The sequence below is a fragment of the Hyperolius riggenbachi genome, chromosome 9, assembly GCF_040937935.1.
Source record: "Hyperolius riggenbachi isolate aHypRig1 chromosome 9, aHypRig1.pri, whole genome shotgun sequence".
NCBI classification, from domain to species: Eukaryota; Metazoa; Chordata; class Amphibia; order Anura; family Hyperoliidae; genus Hyperolius; species Hyperolius riggenbachi.
The window spans coordinates 127,290,569-127,308,526 of record NC_090654.1 but is presented as its reverse complement, the minus strand read 5'-3'; the positions used below and the strand labels follow the sequence as shown (position 1 = coordinate 127,308,526).

Genomic DNA, 17,958 nt, shown 5'->3' with positions numbered 1-17,958 from the left:
CGCACAAGTGGAAACGTACCCTCAGGGGCACCACTAGCTTCTAAATATTAAGGGTTCTAGCTACCTAATACTAAGGGACATCTGTAGCTAACTACGATGGCAAAGGGAGTGACAGCTGGGCCAGCCAGCACACTTGCGGTACAGTTTAGTGGGGGTTTGTAGGTTCATGGAGGGCAAAGTCTAGGACATCTGTGCCTATTGGCTCCTGTGATTAAATCCAGGCCTGTCTGTACCAGTCTGATTTGAAACTCAATCCTCTTAACCACAAACCAATGACGCTCCACAGTTTCTAGTAATTAGATACTAGATTGCCAAGAGCAGCAGGATATGGTATAGAGCTCAGAGAGATGTAGCAGGTATCAGCTATCGTCAAATTCTCACTCTTCCAACTGAGAAATATAGCGAGAATTAAACACCTTATCCCTGCTGAAGACCTACCTACTCTAGTTCATGCATTTGCATCCTTCCACCTGAAATACTGCAATGCCCTATTCATCGCATCCCCGGATAAAGTTCTGCGCCCCTTACAACTAGTACAGAATGCAGCAGCCAGACTCCTAGCCAATGCCCCCCGCAGCTCACACATCTCCCCAGTACTGCAAACTCTTCACTGGTTGCCAGTAAAACGGAGAATCAATTTTACGATCTGCCTTCTGACACCCAAGGCTCTAAAATCACATGGGTCCCAAAGCCCATAGAGGATCTATTGGAACTATATTGTCCATCCACTGACTCTCCGCTCCACCTAAAACAATTTGGTACACAGACCTTTTCCTATGCAGCGCCTACTCTAAGAACTCACTTCCACAATCAGTGCAAAAGGTTCCTTCTCTAGACAGCTTTAAGAAAAGGCTAAAATCCCACCTCATTCCTTGAGCCTGTGAGACTGCAGAATGCAGGATCACAGTGCTTTGAGCACCCAGGGAGAAAAGCGCTACAAAAATATTATTATTATACCTAAATGACGAAGCAGGTTGTTTCAGCGCACAGCACTGAAACTAGGCACCCCATAGCAGTAATTGCACTCCATAGCAGTCGGAGCAATTTTGGGTACCTGGAGTCGGTGGTTTCAATAAACTGAGGAGTTGGATGATTTTTGAACCAAATCCACTTTGTAAAAATTAGACTAAGGAGTCGGAGTCGAGGAGTCGGAGAAATTTTGGGTACCTGGAGTCGGAGTTTTCATAAACTGAGAAGTCGGATGATTTTTATATAAACTCCACAGCCCTGATACTGCGTGAGGCATGTAAGGGTAATCCGGGGCACCGGCAATCGATGGACCCCGAATTACACCTCCCTCCGAGCTACTCTGTCATTTGGCTCACGCTGCGCCCAGCTTAATGGCAGCATACATATACGTAAATCCTAAATTATATATACACATTGTTTTCTTTCTTTGGCTGCCCCACCCTGAATCATTTAATTTCCTATGCATTTTAAAAGGAAAGCGAGAGTAAGTGTGGGTCCACACTAGACCCGGTTGCAGGACGGACACTGCAGTCCGGATCAGGGGAAGTACCCACTGTACTGCAAACTGATGAAAGTGCATCAGTCTTGCATCAGTTTCCGTTCAGGTTTTTCCCTGACAGAAAACGTCTCCATCATTAGGAAGGAGTGGGAGGATTTTTTTGGGCCAATCATAAAGCTCAGGCTATCCGTTTTAACATCCGTTTTTTGCCTGTGGAGCTGGAGATGCGTTTTCTCATTACTTTCACTACCCCTGCGTGTATCCGTGGTCCTGATCCGTTGCGTGAAAATGCAGCAGATCCGGACCTTCCGTTCAGGTTTTGAAAACGGATCCCCGCAAACGCAGACGGATCCGTTTTTTACTTGGGTGAGGCTGGCTGCTATTTTCAACATTAGTATCCGGGACTCCGGTTTTCATCAGGTTTGAAAAACGCAGCCACGGATACGTTTCCGGACCTAGTGTGGACTGGCTCTAACTGGAAAGACCTTGATTTAACCCATTGTTTTAAATTAAGAATTGCTACTGGAGATAAACAACACAAATTATATTTAGCTATTTATCCCATTTATTGTAACATTTAACTAGTGTTGCTGCTACTATACATGGTAATAGAGGTATATTTTTCTGCTTTATTAATTTTTACTTTTTCTAATACTGCAATTGTGATAAAAACATTTCTGAAGATAAAAAAAAGAGGGAACTGGGAGGTTCTAAAAAAGAGGTTTATAAAGAGTGTAATTAGTGGTTTTATTACCCAGGGGGTGGGGATTTAAAAGTGGGCGTAGTTATAGGACATGGCTAAACAGTGTTTTCATTGTAGGTTTTATTCCTGTTGCCTCGTATACTGTATATTACATGTCCCTATTTCATGGGTCTCTTTCTAGTGCCCCTATTAACGTTGCTCTCCCATGAGCAAAACAACCAGCAGTAGCCTCTCTGCTTACTAGTACAGTCAGAAATGTCTTAAAAAGAAAAAAAAAATCTAAATAGTTACCTTAGGGACATTTTAAATATGTATGTCAAGAGGGTATATTACAGTTGCTTTTGTAAATAAAGCAGGGCTGTGGAGTCGGTCCAAAAATCCACCGACTCCGACTCCTCAGTTTAGGATTCCACCAACTCAGACTCCTCTAATTTGCATATTACAATTTTGTTGATTAACAGTATGTAACGTGAAATTCGTCTCTTAACTGCCAACGCTTAGGAATTTTACAAGACAACTGAAGTGAGAAGGATATGTAGACTACGATATTTATTCCCTTTAGACTAAAACTAGTCCTTGGTAAGAGTACTTGTAAAAGGTACAGACCGGAACAAAGAACATCTATCAGGCCCTAGGCAATGTAACTGTGGGTACATGTAAGAATGATGTGCAGGTACTCTGCAGGGGAATGAGGAGATTCTTCCTCTATTTATTACATATTCTTCATGCACAATCTGAACAAGGTTTATGGGTGATAGACAACACCTCTGTGTTCAATGTGCACAACATTCTCAGTGGATTCCCTGCAGCTCTGTGGGGAGAGCATATGTAGAGTATAGTACTACTGTGTAACAAAGTAAACCTGAGACAGATTAAATTAAAGTTTTATACATACCTGGGGCTTCCTCCAGCCCCCTTCAGGCTAATCAGTCCCTCGCTGTCCTCCTCCGCCACCTGGATCTTCTGCTATGAGTCCAGGTACTTGAGCCAGACTGGTGTAGTGCGCATGCACACACTCCGCCGCCGGGAGCGTACTACACCTGCGCAGCACTATTGTGCAGGTGCAGAACGCTCCTGGCTGTGGAAGCAGCACGTAGCCAGACTGCTCTGACTGGCTGAATTACCTGGACTCATAGCAGAAGATCCAGGTGGCGGAGGAGGACAGCGAGGGACTGAATGGCCTGAAGGGGGCTGGAGGAAGCCCCAGGTATGTATAAAGCTTTTCTTTTAATTAGCCTCAGGTACCCTTTAAAGAGAACCAGAGATGAAGCACCCTCATGTATTTTATTACATTTATCAGTGGGAACATGACAGTAAACACCTACCCTGCTTTTAGTTTCATTGTTATCTGCTTAATTAGTCTATTAGCAACTGTGATAAGAATCCATCGACTATTCAGTCGAGGTTTGACCTGGAATCATTATAGCTGAGTCACTCTTCTGTGCTTTGCATACTGAGAGCTGTGATGACTGGGAGGGGCTGCTGCTCCTGAGAGAGAAGCTCTGTGGCTGTAATATGATCCCTGTGTGCTCTGTGTGCACTAGATTCTCATAGGTATGAAACTGCAGTTATTATCAGTGACACTTCCTACAGGCAGATCATACCAAAATGAAAGCACATAGATGAAAGGCTGCATTTAGCCTAGATAGCAGCATAGTCTCATATAGCCTAGACAGCACATCCAGAACAACTCATATAACCCGGAAGGAGAAGGGATATGAGCCGGCGGCCATATTTGATTTTTCCTGGAGCAATAATGGATAAAAAACACTAAAAAAGGCACACCAGAGCGGCAAAATGATCAGGTAGAGCATTTATTCTTTACAAGCTATCAACTGATATGTTTATTTTGTGTGAAACGTTCATCTCTGGTTCCCTTTAATTCGTAGTCACCAAACCAAATTTTAACAAAATATCAAATTATTTGATTTCATGAGCAAAGAGAGTGCGTACATTTGCATAAACCAGCATCAATGCAGAATTATTTCCATTTCATTGACCATCTCTATTAGTGACACGGCTACACATCAGGCTTTATACTTACAGCATAGATGTTATTTCGTATATATGTTACGGCCAGAACCCGTAGTGTGGCCACTTCGCGTTCTGGCCAGCCACTTCGGGTTCTAGCCGGCCAATGTGCAAAGTGGCCGCAGCGCAGCGGCCAATGTTAGAAATGTTATGTTTACGCCATCTCGCTGCGGACAAATTTATTACAACTTGCTTAATTTGATTAAATAGAGCCGGCAGCAATGTAATAGATCAGCCCTGTCCAACTGGCGGCCCGCGGGCCGCATCCGGCCCGCCAGACCTCCTGTTGCGGCCCGCTCCTCTCCCCGAGATGCAGGCATGGCGTGCGCTATGGGCGCCATGCCTGCTCTCTCTTGTGTGGCCTCACAGCTCAGCTCAGACCTCACAGATCGCGACGACAGGAGGCAGACAGAGCGCGCTGCGCGCGCATAACACCCGCACGGAGTACGTCACATGCGGAAGGGAAATCAATCACTTCCGCATGTGACGTTCTGCCGCGCGGGTGTTATGCGCGCGCTCTGCTTGTTTCAGTCGCCGCGATCTGTGAGGTCTGAGCTGTGAGGCAGCGGGGCACAGGAGCGAGGTAATGGACGCTGACTGGGGGGGCAACCGTCACTTACTGGGGGCACCTGTCACTATCTAACTGGGGGTGGGGGGCACCTGTCACTATAACTGGGGGGAACCCGTCACTATAACGGGGGGGGGGGAACCTGTCACTCTAACTGGGGGGGCACCTGTCACTCTAACTGGGAGGGCACCTGTCACTCTAACTGGGGGGGGGGGGGCACCTGTCACTCTAAATGGGGGGGCACCTGTCACTATAACTGGGGGGGGGGCACCTGTCACTCTAACTGGGGGGAACCTGTCACTATCTGGGGGGGCACCTGTCACTAACTGGGGGGGCACCTGTCACTAACTGGGGGGGCACCTGTCACTAACTGGGGGGGCACCTGTCACTAACTGGGGGGGCACCTGTCACTAACTGGGGGGGCACCTGTCACTAACTGGGGGGGCACCTGTCACTAACTGGGGGGGCACCTGTCACTAACTGGGGGGGCACCTGTCACTAACTGGGGGGGCACCTGTCACTAACTGGGGGGGCACCTGTCACTAACTGGGGGGGCACCTGTCACTAACTGGGGGGGCACCTGTCACTAACTGGGGGGGCACCTGTCACTAACTGGGGGGGCACCTGTCACTAACTGGGGGGGCACCTGTCACTAACTGGGGGGGCACCTGTCACTAACTGGGGGGCACCTGTCACTAACTGGGGGGGCACCTGTCACTAACTGGGGGGGCACCTGTCACTAACTGGGGGGGCACCTGTCACTAACTGGGGGGACACCTGTCACTAACTGGGGGGGCACCTGTCACTAACTGGGGGGGCACCTGTCACTAACTGGGGGGCACCTGTCACTAACTGGGGGGGCACCTGTCACTAACTGGGGGGGCACCTGTCACTATCTAACTGGGGGGACACCTGTCACTATCTAACTGGGGGGACACCTGTCACTATCTAACTGGGGGGACACCTGTCACTACCTAACTGGGGGGACACCTGTTACTACCTCATCCGGCCACACCACAGCATCACCGCCAGCCCGGCCACAGCAGCACCGCAAGGCCTTTCAGCCCACACATCATCACCAATCTGGCCGAAAACACTATTGCCAGGCACAGCAGCCAGTAAAGGAGAATACAGAAGCCAGGTAAGAGGTGTCTACCATATTAAAGGGGCATTCTGCCTATTTATGTGAAATGCTCTCTATTTATGTGCCTCATGACTGCTGAATTTGTCTTGTTGGGGGCCTCATTTGTTGGGGGCATCACGATTGCCGAATTTGCCTTGTTGGGAGCCTCATGATTTGTTGGGGGCCTCATGATTGCTGAATTTGTCTTGTTGGGGGCCTCATGATTGCTGAATTTGTCTTGTTGGGGGTCACATGATTGCGAACTGCGAGACTATGGAAAAGCTGAATCATCATCATGAGACAATAGCATTAAACCTTCTTTAGCTTTTCAAAACGGAAAATAAAACTGGGAGGTTCTAAAAAAAAAAAAAAATACATTTTTCAGGAGTATGATGGATGAAATTGTTTATCTTCAGAGTTTATTTTCAACTTGGATTTTCCATAATGTTCATGTATGAGTTAAAACGTTTGTATGTAGTTTAAATTGCTGTTGCCACTTTGCGATAGATAAGTGACTTTTGGGTTGCAGTTTGGACACTCGGCCTCCAAAAGGTTTACCACCACTGTCCTAATCTATTGCTAAGTTCAAGTAAATTTGCCTCCACCCGTGGCCACACCCGCATTCTGGTCCATGGCCAAACCCATTTTTCGGCGGAACCCTCGTGTTTTCTGGCGCGCTACACAACTTCGCCATTATTTTAAATTGAATTTTGTGCAAAGTGCTGCCAATCTAACTGTCCTTTAATCGCATTTTTTCCGGGGGGGAGGGGGGGGCTGGGGTCTGCGGCTCTAGCAAGAACCTTTGGCCCTCCACCATGGGGTCTGAAAAAAAAATGGCCCTCCATGCCCATGAAGTTGGACAGCACTGTAGTAGATGAAGCCGCCGGCTTTCGCACTGCCTCTCTCCTCTCCCCCCCCCCCCCCTCTCTCTCTCTCTCCTCTCCCCGCCTCCCATACAATAAGTAGCAGCCGGAGAGTCGTTCGTCGCAGCAGGGCAGCAGAGCGGGGAGGCTGCAGACATTGCTTCTGCCAGCACCCGCTCTGCAGGAATGGCAGGATTCCCCTGCCGCGACGAACGACTCTCGGGACACGCGTGTTCCCGCCGGCTGCTACTTATTGTATGGGAGGCGGGGAGAGGAGAGAGAGGGTGGGGGGGGAGAGGAGAGAGGCAGTGCGAAAGCCGGCGGCTTCATCTATTACATTGCCGCCAGCTATATTTAATTAAATTAAGCAAGTTGTAATAAATTTGGCCGCAGCGAGACGGCGTAAACATAACATTTCTAACATTGGCCGCTGCGCTATAAGAGATTCCTGTGTACACATCATATATACTGTACAGTCACAATCAGATATGTATTTCTGACTTTAAAAATACGGGGACTGCTTTATTGAAGCAGCACAAGTAACTAATTTTGATTGGATTATTTCATTTTTGTGGACTCAACACAGCTGTTACTGAATATATACTGTATATATACACATTTTTAATGACTATTATCTGAGAAATAGAACATTTTATCATGTTTTCTATTTTAATTACAGTTACAAATTCATTAGGAGTCGGAGCACTTTTTCCCTACTCCGACTCCAGGCACCCAAAATTGCTTCGACTCCGACTCCACAGCCCTGAAATCAAGTCTTATTTTTATAGTATTAAAAAAAACAAAAAAAACACTAAACTGAAAAAAATACACCTTTCTTTCCAAATAAAATATCGCCATACATTGTACTAGGTATTTTACGCAATTTAAATGTTATTTAAAGAGAATCTGTATTGTTAAAATCGCACAAAAGTAAACATACCAGTGCGTTAGGGGACATCTATTACCCTCTGTCACAATTTCGCCGCTCCTCGCCACATTAAAAGTGGTTAAAAACAGTTTTAAAAAGTTTGTTTATAAACAAACAAAATGGCCACCAAAACAGGAAGTAGGTTGATGTACAGTATGTCCACACATAGAAAATACATCCATACACAATCAGGCTGTATACACCCTTCCTTTTGAATCTCAAGAGATCATTTGTGTGTTTCTTTCCCCCTTCAGCTCTCATCCACTGAAGTGTCAGGCTGTTTCTTCCTGCAGAGTACAGACAGCTCTGCCTGTATGTAATTCCTCAGTATGTGAAAGCCCAGCCAGCTCAGAGGAGGATTTATCCAGCTTGTAAAAGATAAGAGAGAAGAGAGAAGCTGTCCTAATCTAAATAATACACAGGCAGTGGGCCTAGAGGGGGGAGATGCATCACAGAACCACAACACTGAAGAACTTGGCAGCCTTCCAGACACAGGCTGACAAGTCTGACAAGAGAGAGATAAGTTGATTTATTACAGAGATGGTGATAGTAGAACGTGCTGCAGTAAGCCAGAACACAGAATAGCTTTTGGAACTTGTAGGATGTTAAAAAACAGGATGCAATTTTTGTTACGGAGTCTCTTTAATGTTAATAAACGGAACAAATAGGAAAATAAAATGTGTCTGTTTTATCTACAATCTCACATTTTATTTTTAAACTACAATGGCTGAAAGCTGAGAAATTATTCATTTTTGCAATGTTTCTCTTCTTCCCTATAAAGTGCAAGTAAAATAAAATAATTCTTAGCAAAAAGTACTGCCTAAAGAAAGCCTAGTTTGTCCCGCAAAAAAATAATATATAGATCATTTTAGTGTGATAAGTAGTCAAAGTTATTGGCAAATAAATGGGAGGAGCGTTATGTGAAAATTGCTCGTCTTGAAAGGGAAAAACCTGTGGTAGGGAAGTGGTCAATGTACTTTAGAATGGAAAGCGCTCACAAAATCACTTTTTAAAGCACTTTTCCTATATCATGCAAACGCTCAGAAAATAGTGCAGGATACGCATGGAAAGAAAGATCATCGCTCATGTGAGAAAACACACACTGAAATTCATTGTACAAGTGCTTTTAAGCTGCTTTCACAGTGGGACGTTACAGGCGCACGTTAGAGCAGCCTGTAACGCACCCCCACCGCACAGCAATGGAAAATCAATGGGCTGTTCACAGTGCCCACGTTGCGTTACACAGTAACGCTTCACGTCAAGACAACGTACTGCATGCAGTACTTTATACGCGGCTAAGCCGCGTTAGACTGTTTGCACATGCTCAGTACGGGTGGGTTTTTGTTATTTTAGGGGCGGAGAGGAGCCGGGGAGAGGCCGCTACATAGCCAGGCACATGGCTACTTGGCATTCACTGCACTTGCAGTGTTTACACTTTGGAGCGGCCGCTGATTGGCTGGCGGGACCACGTGATGCGGAGAGCTCCGCTCACGTGGTCTCCGCAGCGCCTCCGACAGAGCAGGCGCACCAAGAGCTGCTTGTAACGCGGCTCTTGGTAGCGTCCTGCTCCAACACCACCAGGTGTTGCGTTAGGGGCACGTTATGTGCCCTATAAGGTCCCCTAAACGCAACGTCCTGGTGTGTAAGTAGCCTTAAAGCACTTTTTAAAAACGCTCATTGTGAACAAACCCTGAGTGAGTGAGCATGTGCGTCTCCAGCTGAACTTTTTTTTCTGTTTTTAACTATCAGTATCTAATAAGACCTGGAAAAATCTTAACCCCTCCCGACCTCCTAACGCCGATGGGAGGGTGGCAGCTACAGGACGTTTTACAGGGGACAGCTTTGTCACTTAGCTGTACCCTGGAGTGGCTCACAATCTGATCCCTCTCATAGGCTGATGCCTATGAGAGGTGATTGTAATGGTGGATCTCAGGAGGGAATAAAAAAAAAATTGATTAAAAAAAAATAAAACTAAAAAAGTCGCAGCAGCAATCAGATACCACCAACAGAAAACTCTTTGGTGGAAAGAAAAGGGGGTAAGATTCATTTGGGTGCTAAGTTGTATGACTGCGCAATAAACCGTTAAAGCTACACAGTGCGGAATTGTAAAAAAATAACCTGGTGATTAGGGGGGTGTAAGCCCATAGTCCTCAAGAGTTTAAAAGTTGTGTGTTTTTTTTGAATGAGGAAAAGAACATGTACAAATGAGAACATCACAGAAAGGCTGGTAGAAAAGAAAGTGTATAACTGTACCAAAAAAGGCTAAAATAGCAAATAGGGTTGACCTACCTGATAATAGGCGGCTCCAGAAGGGTTGTTGTAGTCAGGGTACTGGCTGTACTGCTGCGCACTGTAGCCCTCTGCTGGCATTCCCGACCACTGCTGGTTAAAGTTTGGACCTGCTGCTGTCTTGAACTCTAGAGGTGCATTTGCTGCATCATTCTGTAGCTGCATAGGATCTACCCCTGGAGGTCCATCATCATTTATTGGTGGAAGGGGGTAAGTGTAGCTCTCAGCTGGAGCTTCAGCAGCTTGATTATCATCAGTCAATGAGAAGAAATTTCCTTGCTGGAACTCGTCATCGCTTTCCTCATCTTCCTGCGTGATCTGCTTGGTGACCTGCAGGGCGGCGTTCTTTGCTGCTGCTTTAATGGCGGAGGGAGATGGTGTATGGGACACCTCAGGACTTGCAGTTAGCTTGGGTTTGGAAATCTGGAGCACTTTTGGAAGTTTGGGCTCACTGGGAGTGTCAGATGGTTTCTTTAAAAAGCTGTAGGGGAGAAGCTGGCGCTTGGCGTCTCCACTGGTGGCATTCTTCGGTTGTGGGAGTAAAGAGGACAACCCAAAGCCTTCTTTGGAACCCTGCATGCAACAGATGCATACAAAACAAAATCAATTAATTGGGTTTAAAATATACCAGTCGTGTAACAAGACAGGACCATCTCAAAGGACGCTCGCAAAGTACATAGTGAGCAGTGCACCTTTGGCAAAATTCATGAAATGCGTAGGGGTGGTACGGACACACTCATTCACAAAGTGGAGCACAACTGCACACTGTTAGAGGGTCCTGGCCAGTGGCAATGGTGTGGAGGACACGGGAAGCCTCTAGATTTTCCAGAGGCTTACCTCTACCAAGGTACTTTATTTATACAAAAGTCCAAGCACAAAGGAAGGGGTTTTTAGAAGGAACGAAATGTTATTCTTTATTCTTCAAGTCACAAATCTTCCATCTCTATTCCGTGCCGGTTTCAGCACAGACTCGCCAATGATTGCTTTCTACACTATGGCCTTGATTCATAAAGCATTCCCGCATGCGGAAATGCTGAAAACAGCCGACTTTACCGAACACTGAACAAAATGTGTATTCATAAAGGCTGTTTCCGCATGCGGAGCTGACATTCCGGAGCAGAGCGATAAATCACCGCCTTGTGCGGCGATTCTAGGCGGAAATGTAACAAAATGTCCATTCATAAAAATTAGAGCAAGCGGTATGCGGACGGGAAATACCGCTTGCTCGGATGTAGCGAGAAGTGTGCGGAGTACATGTAAGTCAATGGGACAGACCTCCCAAGCAGCAGCAGAGAGAGCAGCGCACTGAGGAACTCAGCCAGCTTCTGTGTTTCCGCAAGGCTCCAGACAGCCTACCGCCTGCCTACAGCGGGAAATCTCCGCTCTGCTATCACAACTGGCAACATTTTATGAATGAACACCCAGAAGTCTGAAATACCGAGCGCGGAGTTTCCCCGCACTGATTAACTTCACCGAACACATTTTTATGAATCGAGGCCTAAGTCACAGATTGCGGTTACATACTTATTCTATGACCTCCAACTGATGTTCATGTACACTGTACGCCTCTGAGGAAGCGGCTTTTGGCTGTGAAACACAATGTCAGGCAGTTTCTTTTGCAAATGGGCTCTCTGAAGTGTATTCACATCTTGCATCTGCTACTTTTGTGACTTCAAGAATAAAAAATTACATTTTGTTCCTTCTAAAAAACCCTTCCTTTGTGCTTGGACTTTTGTATACATTGTGTATTTATAGGGGGTGGAACTGCTCCATTTGCCGTCATATAAGACGCTCTGGAATATAAGTTGCACCTAGGTTTAGAGGGCAAAAACCAGGGGAAGATAATATATAATATACATACATACACACACACACACACACGTATACACTAAACCTGGTGCGTCAATATTCCAGGAGCATCTTGTAGATGTTCTCCCCAAGTGGTGTCCTCCTGTATACCCTTCTGTCCTCATCTCCCCTGTGTGTCTGCTCCCCCTCCCCCATGAATAATTAGCAGTGTAGCGGCAGCATGTCTCACCTTATCCATGGCTCCCACGGGGAAAGTAGACCTCTTCTCTCCTGCACAGCTCCCCTAGTGACAGCTTCTGCTAATGATGCGATCAGCACTAGGTATGCACAGGGGAGCAGGAGATACAGGGGGGAAGCGGAGACACATAGGTGGAAGCAGAGACTCATGAGGGCACACACAGGGACAATGCAGGAAGTCCCTGATGTGGCGGTGGGTCGGCGGTTCATAAGTCGGGGACTCCCAGCATTCGTCGTATAAGACGCAGGGACCTTTTCTCCCCATTTTTTGTGGAGAAGTCGCAAATACGGCAAGTATCTAACTTATCCTTTCCAAGACTACAGGCATACTTCAATTTCACGCTTTATGCGTCGTGTAATAGCACACAGTGTGCACATTTAAAAACACATATGTTATTTCATTGCATGAACAAGTGCATTGTAACACATGCCTTTTCGAACACATAATCCACAAAAGCACTGTGTTAGGATAAAATGGTCTGTAACTACGCAAAGATGTGTAATATACAAATACAATTGTATGGCCAATGGGACCACATATGGTAATCAGTGGTGCTCGGATACCCCTCAATCACGGATCCGCATGCGGCCGTGATTATTGGAGCCACATCCGTGTCAACCCGTGATCGCATCCCGTATTTTTTTCCGCAACCGGCTCGACCCGTCTTTACCCGTCTTTAGTATTGTAAAAATCCGCAATGTCGTGTCGTGAGCAGTTGTAACCCGTAATGTTCCATGCGTATCGCCATGCGTAGATATGTACGTGTTGAATAGCCGAGATTGCGCACGCGCAAGCGTATCAGCAGGCAATGCGGACATAAAAATCCGCATGTATGAACGGGTCGTATGGGTCAATGCGTATCAGTGGGTACCCGTACTCACTAACTGCGCATGCGCATGCGTATCAGTAGGCAATGCGGACATAAAAATCCGTATGTATGTACGTGTCGTATGGGTCAATGCGTATCAGTGGGTACCCGTACTCACTAACTGCGCATGCGTATCAGTAGGCAATGCGGACATAAAAATCCGCATGTAGCCTCCCCTACCCTGCGTCAGGGGCCTCTGATTGGCCCAGTGACATGTAATGGTAAAAATCCGCATCACGGCCGAATCAAGGCCGTGATTACGGGTCGTGACCCGTCTTTTTGTACGCATGCCGTGATCCGGATTTGACGCAATGTCGTGATCCATGCGGATCACTGCCTTCGTGATGCGGAAAAATGGCCGTGAATCACGCGTACCCGTGATCACGACCATTCGTGAGAGCACCACTGATGGTAATGCATTGTTATATCTAATATGCTTAGTGTGAATGCCCCCAAGAAAAGATAGATGTGGCTTTAAACAAGGCCTGGAAAGTTTAAATAAAGACAAGTAAAATTTATTTGCAGTTATACAATTGCACCCCGAAAAGTGATGTGTTTTAGCTCACCTGTTCCACTAAAACACGCATAATGTCAACACAAGACGTAAAACTATGGAATTTAACATCATTGGAGTACAATTTCTTCCTACTGATAAGCTATAATGTACTTAAAGAACCGGAGATGTGAGACCTATGGAATCTGCCATATTTATTTCCTTTTACACAATACCAGTTGCCTGGCAGTCCTGCTGATCTGTTTGGTCAGTGGGGTCTAAATCACACACCTGAAAAGCATGCAGCTAATCTTAGACATCTGATCTGCATGCTTGTTCCTAAAGGTGCGTACACACGTCAGATAAAAGTCTTTGGAAAATGAAAGATCACAGACCAATTTTACCCCCTTTCATGTAGTACGAGAGCTATACTCTACACAGTATATTCTATGGAGCTGAACTCCCCATCAGATAAAAATCTTCGCAAGATCCTGCACACAAAGATGCTGTACACATTCAACAGATCAGTATCTGCAAAAGATCTGTTCCTGCAAAAGATCCATTCCTGTAAAATGCATTCATAGTCTATGATATCTGCAGATCCCATAGACACCTTGTTTAAGGGACATTCATTTGCAGATCAGACAATTATCTGCCGATCTGAAGATCCAACCTGGTGGATCTGATCTACAGATAATTGTCCGTTAAACAAGGTGTGTATGAGATCTGCATATATCATAGACCATGAATGCGTTTTGCAGGAATGGAACTTTTGCAGGAACAGATCTTTTGCAGATACTGATCTGTTGCATGTGTACAGCGGTCTTTGTGTGCAGCATCTTGCAAAGATTTTTATCTGATGGGATGTTCAGCTCCATAGAACAGACTGTGTAGAGTATGGCTCTCATACTACATGAAAGGGGGTAAAATTGGTCTGTGATCTTTCATTTTCCAAAGACTTTTATCTGCCGTGTGTACCCACCTTTAGAGGCAGAGGATCGGCAGGACAGCCAGGCAATGTGCATTGTTTAAAACGAAATAAACATGTCAGCTTCCATATCCCTCTCACTTCGGAGTCCCTTTAAGTAAGGGAAACACCCAGGCATGAAAAACCCAACACTTAAGGTGCCAAAGCATTTGTCAATTTGGCGGCCGATCGACCATCTGATTCAATAATTATTGAATCATATGAAAATCAGTGCCGCCACAACCATGCCTGATCAATGATTCCACTAATATAGGGTCCGAATGGTTAAATGTATTAATTGTACATGCTGAGAAATCTCGGGCTGATGTGGTCAATCTAGTGAGCAGTGGTAACCCAGCCACATCCCCCTAAATGTTATACTTTACGTGTCACGTTGACCCCCCTCCTCCCCCCAAAGTGTCCATGCTGTATCAATTCATTGGTGCGCCATGTGACTACCAATATATAGATGTAGAGCACTGGGGTGAGATGAAAGACATGTGCCTCACGTGTTATACATGAGGCGCCAATGCAGAAATACAGTGTGGACACTCGGGGACGGTGTGCATGGGCAACACATAAAACATTTTGGGGGGGGGGGGGGGGAAATGCGGCCACAGGTGGTGTCACAAGGACGATTCCTGAGGGCCATTTCACACAGAGGCGGTACGGTATTTGTACCGCACCTCACCACTGTGCAATTAAAGTCTATGGAGACTTTCATACTGCTACGTTACAGCGTGACACGACGGAAGTGACGTTTTAGCCGCATCCCCGGCACTGGGACAAACTACGTTACCGCACGGATTCTGCGGGAAGGTGCGTCGGCCTGGAAGTCATGTTAGTCTATGGCAATGCATAATTCTTGAAAAAAAAATTATAAATAATAATATGCTTCTGTGCACTTGGCCAGCGGCCAGACAGGAACACCGCACAACAGCGCAGTGTTCCCTGAAGGCCTGTTTTTGATGGTACAATGTGTCAGGTGTGACATACCGCATCGCTGATGCTGAATTCCAGTGTGAAACCAGCCTGAAAGATTCATGCTGAAATGAATCAGGAATCAGACCAGTGTTCTCCCCAGAATTTTTTTCCAGCCGGGTGGCATGAAAAAGTAGCCAGGTGGTGCGAGATGAGAGAATGCAGGGCCGGTGCTTCTCTGCACAATTCTGCTTACAGCATAGGAGAAGGTGAGCCGATGACAGCCGGGTGCTCACCAAAACTAGTGGGGTGGAGCACCCGGCTTAGAGCCTGGGGAGAACACTGCAGCCTGCGGTGTATGAGCAGCCAGTAGATCTCTCTCTGATCAGATTGGATCAGAGAGAGAGAGAGCGGTCTCTTGGTGGAAATCTACCCATCATCGCTAGATGTATGGGCACCTTAAAGAGGCACTTAACCTCCCCAGCGTTCAATTTCCCCAGGATTTCTGTGCAAACAGTGATAAAATTTATTTTTAAAACTTTTTTTTCCTGTAACTTGCCAAAATGTGTCAAGCAAGGGTCTAGTATACAGTGCAGGAGAGTATTGATGTGTATGCATGTTTATACTGTTCACAGAATGTTTTTTTGAACGGACATTTCTGTCCATAACGCTGGGGAGGTTAAGTCACTTAAAAAAAATTAGTTTTACTCACCTGGGGCTTCCCTCAGCCCCCTGAAGCTGATCGGTGCCCTCGCCATGTCTCTCTGATCCTCCCGTCCCCGCCGGCAACCACTTCCGGTTTTGCCGTCAGGACCCGACAGGCATGGGAACCGTGAGGGATTCTTCGCGTTCCCAACCACAATATCGCCCCCAATGCTGCTATTGCGGCCTCCTCGCGTTTCCATGCCTGTCGGGTCCTGACGGCGAAACAGGAAGTGGTCGCCGGCGGGGACGGGAGGATCAGAGAGACACGGCGAGGGCACCGATCAGCTGCAGGGGGCTGAGGGAAGCCCCAGGTGAGTAAAACCCTTTTTTTATGACTTAAGGTTCACTTTAACACTTTCATCTGGGATAGGGGAGCTCTCTGAAAGCCTCAGATTGAAACTTACCCGACTGGCCGTTTTCTTGCGGGATGGTTCATCTTCCTCTGAATCAGACTGAAGAATAAAAAAGGGAATCAAGTTAGTGACATGGTCGAATAAACTCTCATACTACACAGACCTGAGTGACTGGAATCCACATTATAAAGGAGTGAATGACCACATTTTACAGTTCATTATTTATGCTGCAATTTTGCTATTTGCCAACCTTGGATTTTTACTCAAAACAAACATGGACAATTGTTTCAGCTAAAGAGTATATTGCGCACTATAGCCTGACTAGACTAACCACAAGCCCAATTCGGGTGATTCAGATGTTATTGAAGCCAAAAAAAGATCAGCAGGAGAGCCAGGCGATTGTCATGGTTTAAAAGAAAATAAACATGGCAGCCTCTATATCCGATCATTATAGCCACTTTAAGCCTGCATGGCAAGGTTTACAGCTGAACAAAGTATTTCTTCTATTTTAAAAGTTCAGTTTCAAGGGTAATCTGCATAATCTACCCTTAATTTTGTGCATGATTGGGTTCTTTAACCCCCTTTCCGTTCCAATTATTGCGGCAAGGGGGCAGCGCAGCACTTTTCCATTTTTTTTTTTTTTAAATCATGTAGCTAGCCTAGCGCTAGCTACATGATAGCCGCTGAGCAGCGGCACCCCTCCCCCCCCACTCCGATCGCCTCCAGTGTTCTGTGCAAGCAGGAGATCCCGTTCTAAACGGGATTTCCGGCATGGCTTTCCCCGTCGCCATGGCGACGATCGCGATGACGTCGGGACTACAGAGGGAGTCCAGATCCACTCCTCAGCGCTGCCTGGCACTGATTGGCCAGGCTGCGCAATGGGTCGGGGGGGGGGGGGCGCGACGGGTAGCGACGGCGATCGAGTTATGCAAAAAAAAAGCGGCGGCAATCGAGTTATATAAAAAAAAAACAATTCGTGAAAATCGGCCCAGCGGGGCCTGAGCAATCCTCCAGCGCGGGTTACAACCGTCAAGGAGGTTAAAGAGGAGCTGTCAGCCATACTATCTCAGGAAAAAAAAAAAAAAAAAAAAAATATATATATATATATATATATATATATGTGTATGATCTTCTCAAAAAATTAGCATATTGTGATAAAGTTCATTATTTTCTGTAATGTACTGATAAACATTAGACTTTCATATATTTTAGATTCAAATACACACAACTGAAGTAGTTCAAGCCTTTTATTGTTTTAATATTGATGATTTTGGCATACAGCTCATGAAAACCCAAAATTCCTATCTCAAAAAATTAGCATATTTCATCCGACCAATAAAAGAAAAGTGTTTTTAAAACAAACAAAAAAAGTCAACCTTCAAATAATTATGTTCAGTTATGCACTCAATACTTGTTTGGGAATCCTTTTGCAGAAATGACTGCTTCAATGCGGCGTGGCATGGAGGCAATCAGCCTGTGGCACTGCTCAGGTGTTGTGGAGGCCCAAGATGCTTCGATAGCGGCCTTAAGCTCATCCAGAGTGTTGGGTCTTGCGTCTCTCAACTTTCTCTTCACAATATCCCACAGATTCTCTATGGGGTTCAGGTCAGGAGAGTTGGCAGGCCAATTGA

General features: G+C 46.0%; 1 protein-coding gene across 1 annotated transcript in view; it reads right to left on the bottom strand.

The window, feature by feature from the left end:
- The window catches only part of LOC137532680 (proline-rich protein PRCC-like), a 35,044-nt gene that overhangs the window by 8,803 nt on the left and 8,283 nt on the right, over positions 1–17,958 (bottom strand). Inside the window, exons 2-3 of the mRNA XM_068253484.1 lie at positions 16,379–16,426; positions 9,974–10,546 (exon numbers count right to left, since the gene is read on the bottom strand). Of these exons, the coding sequence (XP_068109585.1) occupies positions 9,974–10,546; positions 16,379–16,426 (621 nt within the window). The remainder of the gene's footprint in view (positions 1–9,973; positions 10,547–16,378; positions 16,427–17,958) is intronic.